Source organism: Brassica napus, chromosome A3 (genome assembly GCF_020379485.1).
Source record: "Brassica napus cultivar Da-Ae chromosome A3, Da-Ae, whole genome shotgun sequence".
Taxonomy (NCBI): Eukaryota; Viridiplantae; Streptophyta; class Magnoliopsida; order Brassicales; family Brassicaceae; genus Brassica; species Brassica napus.
The window spans coordinates 30,075,890-30,094,380 of NC_063436.1; the positions used below are offsets into that span (position 1 = coordinate 30,075,890).

Sequence of the window (18,491 nt, forward strand, 5' to 3'; positions counted from 1 at the left end):
AAGTGTTTCATGGATCATCAAACCCAATAATAAATGGATTACAGCTTCATAACCTTAAACCAACATACCATTTACCATTTTTATCCATACAAACAACTTTACGTTCTGGTATGCAAGAACCAAGAGATTGATTGGTGTGTTAAACTAAAGAGTAAGAGAGAAAAAAATATATGTGAAACTGTGTTGAGAAGTTGTTTTTATTTTATCAATTGAAAACTACATACAGTGTCTCTCAACTTTGTTACTCTTTGATCACCTCCTGCATGTGTTGTGCATAACTGCTTCCTGGTGGAATGAATATTACATCTTCCCAACCTGAATTCTTCTCGCTCCTCTACATTTGTTCATTCAATTCACACTTTATTAGAATATATTCATTGTCTGCATTCATATTTTTTAAAAATTTCTTTAAACAGAGAATAATAGATACCTCCATTTTCCTCAAGACATCTTCCAAACTCCCAACCTGTGAAAGGACAAGATTATTAGTTCCATGGTGAAGGTAAGAATACTCTTTTTCGCTCTCTGTACTTCCTCTGAAGATATGGTATTATAAATAGAAAGCTTATTAATACAAGAGCATGTAAGCACAATGAATGCTGTAAATCAGTAATCCTGCCAATGCTAAAAACTCTCACTTTTTAGTCAACCAAATGTTCTTGTCTCAAGGTGACGAACATAATAACTGCCCTATCAAATACAAAGGCAGCTAGGAGTAATTACCATAATTTGTTGATCTGCTCTTGATGCTCTTGTATACTTTGAAAGTTCCCTCTCTATATCTTCCTGAAAATGATCACAAATAGAACTTGATTATGAACAACAGTAAAGCAAAAATTATCTGCTCTCCCTTTTTGGCTTTTAAAAAACTTTATTAATTAATACTGTAGAAAGTGCGGGAAGATATTAACCAACCTTACTGAAATATACAGGGCAGTAACGTTTATTCTTTTTCCGCACAACAAGAAGCTCAGACTGCAGATACGAGAGATGGAAATCAAGTGAAGACATAGCACAAACACAAAAACTCTTTTTATAGCAGACATATAGTAGCAGCATAGACTAGACATCCAAATGATTAGCTTCTGAGGCAGTAATACATAGCGAACATAGACGGCCAAGCAAATGATTTATATATCCAAGCAAATGAAAATTTTACCTGGAATACCGGAACTCCATCAAACCCATTCTTACTAGCTGAGGATTTGAGCTGAGACACAAGAAAATGCAGCTCGGGAATAAGACTAAAATGACAAACAACTATCTAGCAAATAAAAACTGAAGGAGAACGGGATGATGAAGCTTGTAGCATGAACCAACCTCCATTGCATTCTTTATTTGGATCGGGTCTGGCAAGAAGCGAAAAGAAATCCCCTCAACTTTTAACAAGTACACCTGTTAAAAAAAAAAGACCCTCCATAAACTTACGGGAATGCATTCGACTACAACACATGCATATAGTAGCTACCAGGAAGGATCACACAAATACTACGTAAAAAGTTTCCCAAACGTAGTTGCAAGTTTCAAGCCATATATAATCTCATGCATAACCAGAGAGGCCTTATTTATCCTTGACCAAGAACTCAATATACACTATTGCCATATCATAGACCAAGTAAATGAACAAGTTAACTGAGACCGAACTACTAATCACATAAACTCGTAAAAACAGTTATATCTCAGGACATTTGTTTTCATTTCATATGTTCCGACGTCAGTCTGAGTCAAGAACTCAAATGTCCCATTCATTCTAAACTACTTTGAGTTCCTATTACACTATTAGTCTATTACCATATTATAAACTCACTAAATGAAAATCACACAAAACTTGTAAGAAACAGAGACTGGGAACGATGGCTTCTACACTGATCTAATCAAGTTATCAGGAACTACCTGGTCCAGATTGATGGGAACAACCTTAGCATTGGCTTTCAACTCTCTTCTCCTGAGGCGCGCCTGAAAGATGATATTAGAGAATCCAAAGCTCACAAAGTCAGAAACTTTCCATTTCGGGGTGATAGCAAAAGGAAGATACGAGCAAAAAACCTGAGCAAGAAAAGCTTCGGCATCCTCTTGACGGAAACAGAGCAAACCGATAGACTTGTCGCCGGTAGGATCCGAGATGAGAACGAACTCGTTATTGGTGTTGCTGACCGTAAACACGGAGGTTCCAGCGAGAGCTTTAGCGACGTGAGATGGGTTCAAAGTAGCAGTTGAGGTTCCAGCGGAAGGCTTGGGGGACTGAGAGACGGAGGCGAAGGGCGGAGGAGTGAAACGTCGAGTGGTTAGGGATTCGGCGAAGCGTTTGGTGTCTTCGAAACGGGCGGAGAGGTCGGAGGCGAAGCGATTACAGTGGGTGTGGAGGAAAGAGGAGAAGGAGAGGAAAGGATTGGGTTTTAGTGATGGTTCCATTTTGGATTTGCAGAAGAAGAAGAGAGAAGCTGAAGCTTGTAACTACCAAGGAGAAAGAGTGAAGAAGGGACCATCTTTTGGGCTTATTATGGGCCTGACTCTTTTATTCGGCCTTTCATCTGAATCAATCCTAGTAACTAAGGCCTGTCAGTTCGGTTTGGATAATGATTAATTCGGTTCACATAAAATATTATCTAACTGAACCAAACAAAAATTCCATTCTGTTGTTTCGTAATTAAAAATTGGGCTTAAATAGCAAAAAAAAAAAAAAGAAGGTGAAATTAGATTTTTAGAGAGAGAGAGAGTAGAGAGAGATATAAAGAGAAAGTAGGAGAGAGTAGATATTTTTAGTTAGTTAGTGAATTTTGTTTTTTTTTGTCTACTGGGTGCAATTTCCCTTAAAAATTCTATCAAATTGAAATTAACTTTTTTTTAATTTCTATTAAATTTAGATTAGATTAGTTAAAAAATCATGTAGTTTTGGTTTTATTCAGTTAACTTTGTTTGAAATTTGGATATGGCTTCGGTATGGTATAATTTAGCATGATTTGGTTAGAATTAAAAAAAAAAAAAATTGAACTACATCTACTGGTAACCGAACTAATATCCGATTAATTTTAATCGAACTGAACCGAATTCTCATCCGAACTTTGACTGGAAACCAAAATTTTCGGTTTGGTTTGTCGGCTAATTATGTCTGTTAATCCTACTATATAAAAGAGACTAAATTCAAGGCTTTTGAGACTATCCACCTCAGCCAAAATATTCTCATCAATAAAATATTAGAAATAGATGTCATTTGAAAGATAATTAACTAATATATGACTTTTGATATTTCTAGAAATTTCAAATTTGTAACTGCTAATTTATTAATAGAATCATATATTTATATTGAATTATATTCTATTTTTAATCATTAGATTTCAAAGGTAAATAAAATATTAATTGATAATATATATATATATATAGTTTATAACTTTATATTATAGTTATAAATAAAGAGAAAATAACCGGGGAGGGTGAAAAATCTCATGTAAAATTATGTAATTAAAATGGTAAAATGGTGAGTATGATGAGATGAATCTAAGAAAATTGATTGTACAAATTATGATGTTTTCTTCGTCCACTAAAATGATTTAAAATAAAATATATATTCACATAAATAAATCAATATTTGTTTTTTTTTTGTAAGATACTAAGATTATCATTTTCTGAAAGGTTACATTGTTGTTTTTAAACAACTTATTACAGTAAGGAAACAAAAACAACCACCAACAACTCAAGGTAAAAAAAGCCTTAAAGAGATCTTATACAAGAAATATAAAAAAGAAGTAGAGAAGAGGAAAAAGAAGAACTTGCCGGGTAAGAGAGGAGACGGTCACGCATCATACGGTCGAGAGAGGCATGGATGACTGATGAAGGTGAAGAGACAGGTGTGAACACACGAGCATTACGCTCTTTCCACAGCAGGTAGATGGCTGACTGAAAATAGAGCTTGATGACTGAAGTAGCATGTGCATCTGCGTTGACGCGAGGTTGATTGATCCAGGCTGCAACATAGTGTAGATCAGCCGGAGGAAAAATCCAAACTTCAGCAGCAAAAGGCTCACATATCAAGCGAGAGAAAGAGCACTCAAAGAAGAGATGATAGTGAGCCTCTATTTCCAGATTACAAAGGACGCACGTTCCTGAGACATTAACCTCCAACGCCTCAAGCGATCCTTGGTTGGCAGTCTTCTCTGCAAAGCCATCCATGATATAAACGCATTACGTGGAATATGTTCCTTGAACCAAATAGTCTTGTGTCAATATTTGTTGTTGATAGTGTTTATATTCTTTTCTGACATTAGTATCCATATTTTTTAGTAAACTGATCCAAAGAGATTAGTTTGTGGAGCTAACCAAACGAGGATTATAATGTTTACTTTGGAAAGAGTAATAGGTTGAATGACAAATGGCGTGCGTGCTTTTTCACATGGAAATCTGCACATATATTAAAATTGTAAGATATGAATCATAGAGAAAATATAGTGTATATGACTGAAGTTGGTCTATTCCGAAACTAAAGATGGCTAAAATTCTTCTTTGTCAAAATGCATAGATGTGAATTTTATATGAATAGAGTTCTCCATTGCTTATAGCAGTGTAATAAACTCTGTGTGTAAAGGAGAAAAAATGTTATATAAGTGAAAACAAAAATTATGATTTTTTTTCTTGTGTCTATAGGCTCTTCGCAATTTGAAGAAGAAAGAACATATTGTGTTAAAATCTTTGGCTCAGTCAAATTTTATCCAGTTGTTTATAAAACTGTTGTTATCTCATTCATGTAATTTTTCGAGTGTTGATTTAAAAGCCCAAAAGACCCATCTATACTGACTTTTTGATATTTTTTTTCTGTGATTTGAATTTAAAAAGAGATAAAACTTTCGATAAGTTATGTAAACTCTGAACAAGTATTTAGCTTTAGAAAGCATTTATATGTTTCAAACTTATAATATATACATATATAATGTTTAAAATTATGCATATAAAACCAGTGTAAAATGTGCTTGAATATGTTTCTCTTCTTTAATGTGTTAATTGTACTATATATAACATTATTTTAAAATTTCAAAAAGTTTATGTCACATACAAAAAACCATCAATAAAAGATATAATTACAACAAGAAAAATGAAAAATTATAAACATATAAATTTAAATTAAGAAAAACTAACATTGGAAAAACAAGAAATTAATATAAAAGAAAAAAAACGACAAATAATATTATAAATAAAATAAATTTATAAGACACAATCCGCGCGAAGCGCGGAAAAAATCTCTAGTTTCTGTAAAGATAACTCCTAACCAACGTTTTTTTTTTTTTTTTTGTAACCAACGTTGTCTATCCTTTCCAACTTCTATACCACTCTAAACACATGAGTAGCAAAAAGCTAAGTCACTTAAAATACATGTAGACGACAACTTTTCCCTAAATTTGTCTATATAACATAGTACATCCAAGTAAACAATACATTGAGAAAACACATTTTCAAGTAAAAGATGACGAACATTACTTCTAAAACATGGACCATGTTACTGTTTGTCATCACACTTTTAATGGTGATTGCGTACCATGAGGGAGAAGCCATATCATGTTCGCAGGTAAACATGTTTTTAGCACCATGTTTGTCTTATCTAAGAGGTGGAGGAAACCCATCTCAACCGTGTTGCGCCGGTCTTAATAGCCTAAAAGCCGCTGCGCCTGGGAAGGCAGAAAGACAAACAGCTTGTCAATGCTTGAAGAGCGTATCTAATACAATCCCTGGAATCAACGATGATAATGCCAAACAACTACCTTCTAAATGTGGTGTTGACTTAGGTGTTCCTTTCTCTAAGAGTGTGGACTGTAACAGGTATACTATATTGCAATTGTTATCGTTTATTTGGTCGAAATCTAGCAATACACATCAATTTATATTGCACGTCTAGTAAACTATTCTCTATTTGTTTTGTCGAACAGCATAAACTGAAAAGAGGACTACGTAACGGCCATGCAGCTATATAATAAAATGGATATCATGAAAGCGTAAAAGCATCATGAACAAATTAACTGGATACTTTATTATTAATCTTCTGATCATATGGTTTATACATGTAATCAGTCAGTCATATATGGTAAATAAAATCCTCTTCCTACTCATAATCTCCTAGAACGCAGCTTTCAAAAGATTCTGGAATCAGTCACATTACAAGGATATGTGCAAAGATTCATGACATTTCCAAGAAAATGACTCTTAGTCGATAGGGAGAGAGACATTCAGTAGATAACTCTAGTTCCAGAACTTAAGAGTTGTTAAGAGCTCATAATCCACATTAGCAATTAAAACATTTCACAGAGTTGTAGGTTCATATTGAGCAAACAACAAGTCCAAGGAAAACATATTATTTATAGTGGGAAATTTTAGTTTCAGTATTGAATGAGGCCCAAGTCCTTCAACCAAGTTAGTATCTCCTCCAGACCTTCCCTAAGACTCCGAGGGTTATAACCAAGTTCCACCTTAGCCTTGTCACATGAGTACGCCCATTGATGTCTCAGTACATTCACTGACTGCTCATTCACAAAAAAAAAAAAAAACATCAAAACATAAGATTATTAAGCCAAATAAGATAACAATCCATAACAACTAATGAATGTAAACAAAACTCACCGGAGGACTAATTACTGGAAGCTTTCCTGTAATCCGAGAGACTAGAACAGATAACCATCCGTACGCATCGATAGCCCATAAGGGAATGCTAAAGATTGGCTTCTTGGTTCCAGTGATGAGTGCAGCCATGTCAAAGACAAGCTTAAAAGAAGCGTTTTCCCCTGTGAGCAAGTATCTTTCACCAAGCCTACCTTTTTCCATTGCAGCAATATGTCCATCCACAACATCATCAACATGGCTGAAGGAGCATCTATCGTTCCCGGAGCCGATGTATCCAGGTAGTCTCCCACTGAAACGCTCAATAATCTGGAATGACAACATTTTCATCATCCAACCAATGTATCTCTAACACGACAAGATTGAAAGAACATGAAGAGAATCATACCAATTTAGCAACCATATTGCCTGAAGTGAGCTTCCCCGGACCATAGATAACACCAGGATACAGCAAAACTATCGGCACGCCTTCACTCGCAGCGTTCATAGCAATCTTATCAGCAGCAGCCTTGGATCTCTCATACTCCGTGCAGAAAAACCTCTCATTATGAACCTTCACTCAAGAGGCAAATCAAGAATCAAACCAACCAAATGAAACAGAACAAAACACAACTCATGAAAGTGACAACACATCATCATTACTTGACTCTCATTAGCAACAGATCCATCGGTAGACCCAAGAGCGAAGAAAGAAGACGTGTATATAACCCTCTGTACACTCTTGGTCTCCTTCACTGCTTTCAAGACGTTCTTGAGTCCACCAACGTTGACCTGAGCTTCACAAAAACAAAACCACCATTATTAATATCACCCTATGATCTACACCTAAGATGTGGTGAGAGACGCTTTACCGTTACGAATTTCGACGGATCAGGGAGCCAAGGCTCGACCAAAGCCGCGGCGTGGAAAACGATCTCGCAGCCGGAGCAAGCGTCCGTTAAAGAACGGTAGTCCGTTACGTCTCCGTAAGCGAGCTCGAATGATTCGCTTACTGGAGGCAGGGCGGATACGTCGCTGGTGCGGCGGACTAAGGCGCGTACGGAGTGGCCGCGACGGAGGAGCGCGTGGCAGAGTCGTGCGCCTAAGTAACCAGAAGAGCCGGTCACCAGTATTTTCATTTTTATTTTTTTTCCAGCAATAATAAGTATTTGTTTGCATTAGCTTATATATGATGATTACTGTAGATTTTTGAGTATATATGATTTTTTAATTAGGTGTTACTAAAATCAAAAGACGCTTTTATCCTTCCTAGTAGCCCACAGATTTGTTATGGTCGAGTTTAAGACGGGGGTAAAATCTACTCGGATTCGAAGATGGAAACATCCTTGCTCAGCTTCTTAGACTGGTTAGTGTTTTTTTTTTTAAATGGAACTCATTTACTTTTATTTTCGATTGATGCATTGGTTATTTACAAAAACCATTTTAGGTGAAGAAGCGGAGACATGATGAGGTTTGTGCTAATTCAAATCCTACATAAAAAAAATGGACCTTTATTTTGGTACAAAGTATTCATCACAAATTTATTTGGAGACCGGCAAAAACTCACTCTTCCTGAACTCTCATTATCAATTATCTGCTAAGTGTTTGTCTTCTTCCCTCGTTGAAATGCGGTGGGTGTCTTGTCGACCTGATTACCTAATCTGTACATGTCATCGACGTCAAGGGCTCAGTTTAGTAAAGATAATAATATCATTCATGTGAAAGTGGAATGTAGCTTAAGTAACTAACAACATCATTCATGTAAATATAGCTCAAGTAACTAATAAATCATTTATTATAAATGTTAACCTCCATTCACTAATTGACCCTTTATATATATATTTTTATCTTCATTTGGCGCACAAAAGCTGTAGAAACTTGGCGCAATGAGAAGCTGAAGGAAGCTAAAGAGCTGATTCGGGAACAAAATGAAGGAAGCAGGTATTACTCTTGAATAGTTATCATCATGATTCTAGATCATTGTTTAAGATGATCAGAGGGGGACTCTCTTGTACTGTAACTTTCATGTAGGGATGCTTGTAAGAGCTTTGGGGCTGGAGTGGGATGTACTATCTGAAGATATTTGTTTTTGGTTACCTGCTGAGGTTAACAATGAAGAGAACAATGATAAACCTGAAGGAGAGGAGGAGCCTGGTAATATCTCTCAGTGCCATTAAACACACAAATTCTAGTTTGAGCGAATTAAAAACGCATGAGGCTGTGCTTTTTTTTTTTACAGAGGAGATATTAGCAGGAAGACCGGTGGCAGCTGTATGTAATGCAGAGAGTGCAGTTGATTGTTGCCAGGCTTGCTTAGTCCAGGCAGAGCGCGCGAAACCTGGAGATATGAGATGCAACATTTGGGTTTATTGCCCATCTGAGTTTCAGGTGTTGTAACGGCTTGAACAGAACCTATTTGGACAACATGAAAGAGATAGTTTTGGTTATTCATGTTGTGCTACCATTTTCTAGTGTCTTGCTAAGTTCAAGTACCGGACCAAACCAAGATGGTAACAGGGAATGTTTTTTTTTTATCAAATGTTCGTCTCCTGGTTGTGACAGTGAATCTTTGATCTTGTAATAGCAGAGTCAGGTTGTATGCAACAGAATATATCTAGATTAGATTAATGGTAGTTAGGCTCAAATGCCTATATCCGGTAAATATCTTATAAAAACATCACATTATACTTCTGTAATGTATAAATTAATGAACCATAGGAACAAAGCTAAAATTGGAGAGGTTCATCATTCATCACACATATCTCTTTTACTAATTATAGACTTTTGAATTGTGTACCTCTCTTTACTTTTGCCTAATGACCTTCTTAATCTCAAATATCATTAACTCTTCTCTGCTTTCTTCATTTTTCCTCTCTATTGATTCTTTCTTTTACCGTTTATCTTAAGCTTTTTTTGCCTTTCTAGCTTCCTCCAATGGAGGATTTGAAATTAACAGAAGCAGTATCTCCTCCTCCAGAAGAACCTAGTGTGACATCAAATGTTATTGAGTTGGCGCAACCTCAAGCAAACGAAGCAATGCAAGAATCTCAAGACAATGAAGATTCAACTGAAAATGAGAAAGTTTATATGGATGACACCTTTTTGGCCTCATCAAGCAGCCAAACAGAAGAAACACAAGATTCTTCTTCTTATTCTGACACCACTACTCCTGTGTTTGTTTCTGAGATTGGTCTGCCTCCGGTGAAGACTAAGTATAGATCAGAGGGCACCACAACAAGAAAAAGATCTCTATCTTCCCAAAGAAGCCTTGGATCTCCAAGAACACTCGGATCATCATCACCATTGAGCAATGAAACACCCAAAAGTCTGGATTCTTACAAAGATTCCATTGACACAACATCACCTATTGAATCTGTTAAAGAAGCTGTCTCAAAATTTGGAGGAATCACTGACTGGAAATCACATAAAATGCAAGTAGTAGAGGTAATGTTCATTATCTGACTTTTTATTGAGCCAAGACTTGTGCTCACTTTCCTTTTTTTCTATTGCAGAGACGCAAGTTTGTGGAACAAGAACTCAAAGAGATTGAAGAACAGATTCCTGAGCACAAGAAACAATCAGAAACTGTTGAGATGTCAAAACTACAAGCGGTTGAGGAGTTAGAGAGCACAAAGAGACTCATAGAAGAGCTGAAGCTTAATCTCGAAAAGGCGGAAACCGAAGAAAAACAAGCAAAGCAGGACTCAGACCTTGCAAAGATGAGAGTTGAGGAGATGGAGCAAGGAGTAGCTGGTGAAGCCAGCGTTGCATCTAAAGCACAGCTTGAAGTGGCTCAAGCCAGACACACATCTGCCATTTCAGAGCTGGAATCTGTCAAGGAAGAGATACAAACTCTGCAGAAGGAGTATGATGGTTTGGTGAGAGAGAAAGATTTGGCTATGAAGGAAGCGGCTGAAGCAGTTTTGGCTTCTAAAGAAGTTGAGAAGAGAGTTGAAGAGCTGAGTATAGAGCTGATAGCTACAAAGGAGTCGCTGGAATGCGCACATTCATCTCATTTAGAAGCGGAAGAGCTTCAAAGACTGATGAAGAACTTCGTATCCCAAACAGATGTTGCTTCTGCAAAGAAGGAGCTAGAAGAAGTTAACATGAACATTGAGAAAGCAACATCTGAAGTGAAATGCTTAAAGGTAGCATCATCATCCTTGAGAGTTGAACTTGAGAAAGAGAGATCAGCGCTTGAATCAATCAAACAAAGACAAGGGATGGCGTCTGTAGCGGTAGTATCACTAGAAGCTGAGATAGACATAACAAGATTCGAGATAGCTCTTGTTGAGTCCAAGGGAAAGGAAGCCAGAGAAGAGATGGTGGAGCTACCAAAGCAGCTGCAGCAAGCAAGTCAAGATGCTGATGAAGCGAAGTCATTGGCTGAACTTGCGAGCGAAGAGCTGAGGAAGTCTCAGGAAGAAGCAGAGAAAGCAAAGGCTGGAGCAAGTGCAATGGAGGGGAGATTACTCGCAGCTCAGAAAGAAATTGAAGATGTTAAAGCTTCGGAGAGATTGGCATTAGCTGCTATCAAGGCGTTGCAAGAGAGTGAATCTGATTTGGAGGAGAAGAATAGCGTGACACTGACGTTAGAGGAGTACAATGAGCTTAGCAAGCGTGCTAAAGAGGCAGAAGAAAGGGTTGCAGCAGCGGTTTGTGAGATTGAGGAAGCTAAAGAAGAGGAGAAGAGAAGGTTGGAGAAGTTGGAAGAAGTGAATAAGGAGATGGTTTTGAGAAAGGAAAGACTTGCGGAAGTAACTGAGAAGGCTGAGAAGGCTAAAGAAGGGAAGTTAGGTGTAGAACAAGAGCTGAGAAAATGGAGGGAAGAACACAAAGTAAAGAGAAAGAATGTTGAAAATGGAGTGAAGATAGAGAAAAGTCATGAAAGAAGCTTAGAGGGTTCAAAGGAGAAAGGAAATGAGTCTAGTGGAACTGAAACAAACACAATCCCACCTGAGATTCCTGTAAAGAAAAAGAAGAAATTTTTCCCAAGATTTTTTATGTTCTTGATGAAGAAGAAGAAGAAGTCACCCAAGTGAGTTTGATGTGAAGAAGTTGATTATGTAAAATTATATTAAATGTTTTACTAATACTATAAAAGAAATCCTCAGTTTTAGATAATCTTTCTTCATGATACATCTTCTAACATACTTCTTTTCTTTCATTTCCCAGTTATATTAGTGAAAACTGGAAAGCTATTAATCTAAATGAAAGATTAAGAATTGGAAAATGAAAGTATTCAGAATCTCCCACAAGAAAGCTATTAATCTAAAGCACCTAGAGCTAAGCTATGTTTACCTCACTTGTATGCAGAATAAAAAGTCTGTAAGTTAATAAGTTAAAAAAAATATTTATATCTTCCTATGTATTAAATAAGAAGGATTTATTAAATGATTTTTGCGTAGGCGTAAATCATAGAGAAAGTTTAAGAAAATTGTTATAATTTGATTGGTTGAAAGATAATCAATTTTTTATTATTTTAATTAGATCTAAAATAAAAAGTAAGTCTAGGATTAATTAATATAGCTTACCAAATAGTCTTACAAATAAGAATTTATGCTAACTAATTGTCAAAATTAAAGAAATTGTAATAATGTTTGATTAATTCTTTTTATATTTATATAATACATAATATAATTAGTCGAACACAATTTATAGAAATCGATATAATGATTTCATATTCTTATATAAAAAATTATATTCATATATAAAGAATTATAATAATTATTAATACCTTATAATTTCCATATATATTTTATAAGTCATTTAGAAAAAAACTAAAGCATTTATAAATTATCTATCATGGCTTACAAAATTATTTTATATTAATTTTAAATTATTTATATGAGTTTATAAAACATTTATAAAAAAAATAAAATTATCCTATATATTAAAATTAAAATAGAAGTCACTTAAGTGAATTTTGCTTACATGTCGATCATTTGTAAAGTCTCAAGAAATATTTTTATAATTTGTTTAGTCGATAATTTTTAATTTTATTTATTTTATTTTAGATTTAAAATAAAAAAAATCTAGATCTAATTAATATCACTTGCCAAAAATCTAAATTATATTACAAATACTGATTTATGGTAACTAATTTTTGAAATTATATAAAGAATATTAATGCTTGATCAATTCGTTTTTACATTTCTAAACTACATAATATAATGAGCGCAACTTTTTAAATTTTTATTATTTTAATTATATCTAAAATAAAAGACAAGTCTAAAGCTAATTACTATCACTTGCCAAATAACATAAATGATGTTACAAATAATAATTAATGGTAGCTAATTTTCAAAAATATAGAAAGTGTAATAATGTTTGATCAATTATTTTTATATTTATATACTACAAAAAGTAATAAATATAAAACAATTTATAGAAATCAATATAATGATTTCATATTCATATAAAAATATAGTTGTATATGTAATAATTATTAATCTCTTATAATGTCCATATATCCTTTATATACTAAAGCGCAAGTCGCCTGGCGAATCAGAACTAAGCACGTGGCAAAGTTGTGAAAAAAAATCAGCTAAATGAAATAATGGAAAATTTTGAGCAGTTACACAAATGTGAAAAGCAAAAGTAAAAATAAAAACTTTAACCAACAAAAGAAAATCTTACGATTTAAACTGAAAAAAAAATCCCTAAATTCTCTCAGATCACTACCTCCACGTTGAAAGGAAAATCATGGCATCTATATAACTGTTTTATTTTCTGTATAATTCTAGACAACTAATTTGCTTCTTTTTTGTTTCTTTTCTCTCTCTTTTTTTATTCATAGTTTTCGTGTACTTCATCACTTTCACTTTTTGCAGAGGGATTTTAAATGGAGCAACATAATAGAAAATCATAGCATTGTCAAACAACAATTGAGGTAATAATAAGTATATAAGACTGTTATATAAGGTATTTTTAAGGTAGATAATAATACTTTTCCTTTCTTTGACAAAAACCAGAAAGATTGAGTATTTACAAATTTGTTTTTTTTTTCCAAGGCTTATTCCTAGGAAGACAAGAAGACAGTGGACGTGAGAATTTTGATATTATTCTTTCAGTTAACTATGGTAAACTTTCAATGTTTTGAGTTTTTTCAGTGAGAATTTTTGGTTTATTATATTTATTACAAGTCAAAAGAAAGGCTATGCCATCTCTTACTACTGAGAAATGTGAAGACGACATTGGTAATCATAACTGTAAGTTGTTACAATTTACTGTATACATTGGTTCGACTGTGGTTTTAAAAATTATGATTATCTGTCTTCTTTGTTATGTTGACTTTGTCATTTTTACATGTTAGTTTCGTTAATCAATTTGCATCATACATTTTCAATTTTTCATGTTATATAGTGGTAGGATACGTGTGAATTAAAAAATAACATTCTGTGTTTTATTGAATTTGAAGATAAGATAATAACACTTAAAAGGCAAATAATTGTTTAAGCGGATAAAGAATTAGACTAACTAAAGGAAGATAAAAATGTTGAAAATATATGTATATATGTAATTATTATTTTTGACCATATATGTAAATGTAATTATTATTTTTATGCTAAAATATTTTTATTTTTCTACTATACTTTATTTTGCAATATATATAAAAAGGAATTAACCATCCGCGCAATAGCGCGGGCAAATACTAGTGTTTTATAAATAATTAGCCTTTGAAGATTGGAAGGATTATATTTAATGGATCATGTGAGAACTTTGATTAAAAAAAAAGTCAAATAATATAGTGAATATGATAATGTTATGGTTGAAAAGAATTTTAAGATGGATTTTTGGTTTGATTGTATGTTTTGTATTGCTACTTAGAGAAAAAAATAAACATTTGACAAAAATATGTAAAAAATTAGGAAAACATTAGTAAAAGTTTAACAAAAAAAACAAAATGATAACGAAAAAAATAAGAAGATGCATAATATATGTTGAAGAAGTTAATGTGATAGTTACATATATATTTCACAAGCATTTGTTATTACTAAATATATTCATTAATTATTTTTACATCAAATTTATATGAACTTTACTATTGATTTTCAAACTAATCGAAGTTAAAATTTTATATTTTTAATGTTTCTATTTATTATTCAAAATTTATGACATTATGTATATAATATATGTACATAATATATATTTTTAAATAGTACTCTAATTTATTAATCATAATACGTTGACCCAATGCTAATACATTTGTTACACTGTAAGCCTCTTCTCACACGCGTCTGAGACCTTTAGATCCCCCATTGAAGCCTCTCTGCAAGGGATCCAACAACGCGTTTAGGGTTTCTCAGAGTCTATCTCCTTCGCATTCTCTCATCTCTACCTCCCGCTCAATCTAATCTCGCTCGTTGTAAGTTTCTGCAATCCCTGAGCTTCTTATCTCCTTGATCGGAGAAACAAACTCCTCGCAATTGATTCATCGAAATGCGAAATTGAGTTCCTTTAGGTTTATTAATGAAGAAATAGCCACACTTGTTCTGTTAAGCTCATAAAGCTTGAAGCTTTTCTCAATTCTATAGCGATCACACTTGTTCTGTAAATCTCATAAAGATAAAGCTTGAAGCTTTTTGTGTGTGTGTGTGTGTGGGTGTGGTTTAGTGAGATTGTGGTTGTCTTATCTTTTGTAGGTTCACATCTGTTGGAAAGTTATCTCAAGTAGGAGTCTTTGGTGATATATACAATCAAAAGGAACTCTTTTTATCTGATCATCATGGACACTCTGTTGTATCTGATAGAACCTGCTCCAGCCACTCTCATTCTGACAGCTGTCACAGTCACATTTGCATCTGCTTTCCGTGCACTTAACTACGCCAAAGAGATGGAGAGGAACCGTGACTTCTCCGAAGCTTCCATCACACTAGACACCTCTCAGGCCTTGATGATCCCAGTCATGAGCTCTTGCAGTTTGCTTCTCATGTTCTATCTCTTCTCCTCTGTCTCTCAGCTCCTCACCGCCTTCACAGCCGTTGCATCGGTCTCCTCTCTCTTCTTCTGGCTATCACCATATGCGTTGTATGTCAAGTCTCAGCTTGGTCTCTCTGATCCTTTTCTTTCCCGCTGCTGCTCTAAGTCGTTTACAAGGATGCAAGGGCTGTTGCTTGTCGGTTGTGTGATGACTGTCGCGGCGTGGCTTGTCTCTGGTCATTGGGTGTTGAACAATTTGCTTGGGATCTCTATTTGTATTGCGTTTGTTAGCCATGTTCGTCTTCCTAATATCAAAACATGCGCTATGCTTCTTGTGTGTCTCTTTGTGTATGACATCTTCTGGGTCTTCTTCTCTGAGAGGTTCTTTGGTGCTAACGTTATGGTCTCCGTGGCTACTCAGCAAGCGTCTAACCCGGTTCATACGGTAGCCAACAGTTTGAATCTTCCTGGACTGGAGTTGATCACAAAGAAACTGGAGCTGCCGGTGAAGATAGTGTTTCCAAGGAACTTATTGGGCGGTGTGGTGCCTGGTGTGAGTGCCTCGGAGTTCATGATGCTTGGTCTTGGTGACATGGTAACAGATCAAAAACCTTTGGTTTCTTCCCATGTCCACTAGATTGTAGAAAATGTTTAACTGTTTTTGTTTGTTTGTACAGGCTATTCCGGCAATGCTTTTGGCTTTGGTTCTCTGTTTTGACTATAGGAAAAGTAGAGATGTGGTGAGTCTTTTTGATTTAAAATCTTCAAAGGGACACAAATACATATGGTATGCACTTCCTGGGTACGCCATTGGTTTGGTCTCGGCTCTAGCTGCAGGTGTATTGACCCACTCACCTCAGCCAGCTCTACTTTATCTGGTACTTAACCGAAATTTTGTTGATATAAACTTTTCTAGTTTCAGTCTTGTGAAGTGTGTTTGAGATTATGATGTTTAAACTCGTTTTGGATGTGGATTGTATATGTAGGTGCCATCTACATTAGGACCGGTGATCTTCATGTCATGGCGTAGAAAGGATCTTGCGGAGCTGTGGGATGGACCAGCAGTATCCAATCCCATTGAGAAATCTCATGAAGTAGAGATCTGAGTTTATATCAATCAAAACATAGCTCAGAACTACGTTACACGGAAGCTTCATCGGATGTCCGCTTCCCGCTTCGGAACCGGAATCGGAATCGGAATCTTGTGGAAGCTTGCGGAATCTCGCTTCCAAAACGTTTCTAAAATATTATCTTTAAAAACTTGTTGGAAGCTTACGATTCCGTTTTGGAATCACGCTTCCGTTTTTAAAAAAAAAATACAATGTATATCAATAAAATATAAAACCATAGTTTTAATCTATATAAAATGAAAAAATCAATAGTAATGAATATTGAGTTATTAATATACAAATATTAAAAATAATACTATAAATTATCTTTATGCATTGAGATTTTTTATTAATGATATAGCAAATATTGAAATATATTGTGTCAATTATTTATGAAGTATTAAAACTAATTAATATAATATTTTTTGTAAACTTCATTTATGTGTATTTTTACAGTTTTAATATAAAATCATTTCAAAATTTTTTTAAATGAATGAATGCTTTATTTTAAATTTAAATCATATAATTTTTAGTCCTAATTTTTTTTAAAAAATTAATATTATATATATATATATATATATATATATATATATATACGCTTCCAACACGTACCCGCTTCCTAATATTTTAAAAAATCTCGCTTCTGCGCTTCCTTACGCTTCCGCTTCCACGTATCCGCTTCCGTTTCCATGTAACATAGGCTCAGAAACATTAAAACAAAAAACACAAAGACGTTAAGTAGAGCGATATCAGATCAGGTGGTCTTTGTGTTCTCAAGTAAAAAAAAAAAAACAGCAGTATTATATCTCATTTCATTGCATCATATTATACCTCACATACAGGATACTTCCAAAATATACAAGAAAGAAAAATATACATATAAGTTCCTAGTGTTACAAAAAAAAAAAAAAAAGTTCCTAGTGTATAACATTTAAGTTCTTAAGTGTATAACATCCTTTTTATGACAAAGTCAACCATTTTAATTGGAATTTTTAAATTATCGCCTCATTTAAACTTTGTATCAATGGCCTTCCTAGTCATCCTACATATACTAATTGATGACACACAATGGGCAAAGCTAACCAAAATAATGAGGAACTTCGAAAAAGAAATATACATTTACAATGTAGACCCAACTCTATAGAAGTGTACATTAAGTCAAACATATTGTCCAGATTTAACAAAAAGAATAAACACATTTCTTGGATCATTTGTTCTTGTCCTTACATGATAATGAAGTGGAACAATGTAGCACTACAAAAATACGCGTCGAAAGCACTTAGTTATAAAGTGAAAATGGACATGCGATTACATTAAAAATAGCAAACTCTCTTTGTCCATTTCTATGGATGTCTGCTAGCTAATGGAAGCCAGCTTCACGTCTCGCTTTCTCGTTTGACTTTTGTTTCTTGGACTTCACTTCAATCATACATGAATCTAAGTTTTTGCGTATATTAATTACTAGTGGCTAATCAAACCGCCCCTTATCTTACTCAGCACTGATTGATATAGTCAAACTCGTTTTCTACATTTTATAACGAAAACAAGTTCGAGATTGGTTCCTTGTCAATAGCTATACTATTTTATGAGACCGCCCACATTTCTAGAAGATCAACATCAAACCTAGGAAAATCCCACTAATGCCCAATTAAGTTTGTGTTAATATCCGATAATCTTAATTAACACCAGAACTAAAAAATTTTGTTGAAGACATTTGGTAGAATCATATTTTAAATAAACAACGGGATCTAATATTTGTCTGGCTCTTGTTGGGTTTGATCAGTTCTCAAATCGCCATATTTAAGTTTTTGTTGCCATTGGAGACTTCTCAAATCACCATGGTTAAGTTTTAGTTCTTTTGGCATCAAAAACTATAATTATGTT

General features: G+C 34.3%; 5 protein-coding genes across 5 annotated transcripts; 3 read left to right on the forward strand and 2 right to left on the reverse strand.

The window, feature by feature from the left end:
- Window positions 1–49: 49 nt before the first annotated feature.
- Window positions 50–2,454, reverse strand: LOC111214332 (protein TIC 22, chloroplastic). The gene is made up of 8 exons (XM_022717042.2): window positions 2,047–2,454; window positions 1,894–1,956; window positions 1,321–1,395; window positions 1,160–1,210; window positions 916–975; window positions 724–786; window positions 431–466; window positions 50–334 (listed from the first exon to the last, which is right to left on the reverse strand). The coding sequence occupies exons 1-8, from the start codon at window positions 2,410–2,412 to the stop codon at window positions 242–244; spliced, it is 807 nt and encodes a 268-aa protein (XP_022572763.1). The 5' UTR covers window positions 2,413–2,454; the 3' UTR covers window positions 50–241.
- A 2,958-nt stretch (window positions 2,455–5,412) lies between these two features.
- On the forward strand, window positions 5,413–6,090 carry LOC111214333 (non-specific lipid-transfer protein 11-like). The gene is made up of 2 exons (XM_022717043.2): window positions 5,413–5,805; window positions 5,913–6,090. The coding sequence occupies exons 1-2, from the start codon at window positions 5,453–5,455 to the stop codon at window positions 5,920–5,922; spliced, it is 363 nt and encodes a 120-aa protein (XP_022572764.1). The 5' UTR covers window positions 5,413–5,452; the 3' UTR covers window positions 5,923–6,090.
- Window positions 6,091–6,250: 160 nt separating this feature from the next.
- LOC106411435 (putative dihydroflavonol 4-reductase) lies at window positions 6,251–7,767 on the reverse strand. Its single transcript, XM_013852196.3, has 5 exons — window positions 7,449–7,767; window positions 7,240–7,368; window positions 6,986–7,150; window positions 6,601–6,906; window positions 6,251–6,500 (listed from the first exon to the last, which is right to left on the reverse strand). The coding sequence occupies exons 1-5, from the start codon at window positions 7,713–7,715 to the stop codon at window positions 6,360–6,362; spliced, it is 1,008 nt and encodes a 335-aa protein (XP_013707650.2). The 5' UTR covers window positions 7,716–7,767; the 3' UTR covers window positions 6,251–6,359.
- Window positions 7,700–13,826, forward strand: LOC106408602 (protein WEAK CHLOROPLAST MOVEMENT UNDER BLUE LIGHT-like 1). The gene is made up of 6 exons (XM_013849341.3): window positions 7,700–7,942; window positions 8,024–8,047; window positions 8,445–8,517; window positions 8,608–8,730; window positions 8,816–10,020; window positions 10,089–13,826. The coding sequence occupies exons 5-6, from the start codon at window positions 9,511–9,513 to the stop codon at window positions 11,616–11,618; spliced, it is 2,040 nt and encodes a 679-aa protein (XP_013704795.2). The 5' UTR covers window positions 7,700–7,942; window positions 8,024–8,047; window positions 8,445–8,517; window positions 8,608–8,730; window positions 8,816–9,510; the 3' UTR covers window positions 11,619–13,826.
- A 923-nt stretch (window positions 13,827–14,749) lies between these two features.
- LOC125591614 (signal peptide peptidase-like 1) lies at window positions 14,750–17,430 on the forward strand. The gene is made up of 5 exons (XM_048766108.1): window positions 14,750–14,944; window positions 15,222–16,093; window positions 16,176–16,376; window positions 16,485–16,625; window positions 17,308–17,430. Exons 2-4 carry the CDS (start codon window positions 15,305–15,307, stop codon window positions 16,602–16,604), a joined length of 1,110 nt encoding a protein of 369 aa, XP_048622065.1. The 5' UTR covers window positions 14,750–14,944; window positions 15,222–15,304; the 3' UTR covers window positions 16,605–16,625; window positions 17,308–17,430.
- The last annotated feature ends 1,061 nt before the right edge of the window (window positions 17,431–18,491 follow it).

Excerpts from the sequence above, each read along its gene's own strand:
- LOC125591614 (XM_048766108.1), top strand. The coding sequence starts at position 15,305 with ATGGACACTCTGTTGTATCTGATAGAACCTGCTCCAGCCACTCTCATT. Across the intron at positions 16,094-16,175 it reads TGCTTGGTCTTGGTGACATG|GCTATTCCGGCAATGCTTTT; the intron begins GTAACAGATCAA and ends TTGTTTGTACAG. Across the intron at positions 16,377-16,484 it reads AGCCAGCTCTACTTTATCTG|GTGCCATCTACATTAGGACC; the intron begins GTACTTAACCGA and ends TTGTATATGTAG.
- LOC106408602 (XM_013849341.3), top strand. The coding sequence starts at position 9,511 with ATGGAGGATTTGAAATTAACAGAAGCAGTATCTCCTCCTCCAGAAGAA. Across the intron at positions 10,021-10,088 it reads ATAAAATGCAAGTAGTAGAG|AGACGCAAGTTTGTGGAACA; the intron begins GTAATGTTCATT and ends TTTCTATTGCAG.
- LOC106411435 (XM_013852196.3), bottom strand. The coding sequence starts at position 7,715 with ATGAAAATACTGGTGACCGGCTCTTCTGGTTACTTAGGCGCACGACTC. Across the intron at positions 7,369-7,448 it reads ATCCGTCGAAATTCGTAACG|GTCAACGTTGGTGGACTCAA; the intron begins GTAAAGCGTCTC and ends TGTGAAGCTCAG. Across the intron at positions 7,151-7,239 it reads CTGTTGCTAATGAGAGTCAA|GTTCATAATGAGAGGTTTTT; the intron begins GTAATGATGATG and ends TCTTGAGTGAAG.
- LOC111214333 (XM_022717043.2), top strand. The coding sequence starts at position 5,453 with ATGACGAACATTACTTCTAAAACATGGACCATGTTACTGTTTGTCATC.
- LOC111214332 (XM_022717042.2), bottom strand. The coding sequence starts at position 2,412 with ATGGAACCATCACTAAAACCCAATCCTTTCCTCTCCTTCTCCTCTTTC. Across the intron at positions 1,211-1,320 it reads AAATAAAGAATGCAATGGAG|CTCAAATCCTCAGCTAGTAA; the intron begins GTTGGTTCATGC and ends CTTGTGTCTCAG. Across the intron at positions 467-723 it reads GAGCAGATCAACAAATTATG|GTTGGGAGTTTGGAAGATGT; the intron begins GTAATTACTCCT and ends GTCCTTTCACAG.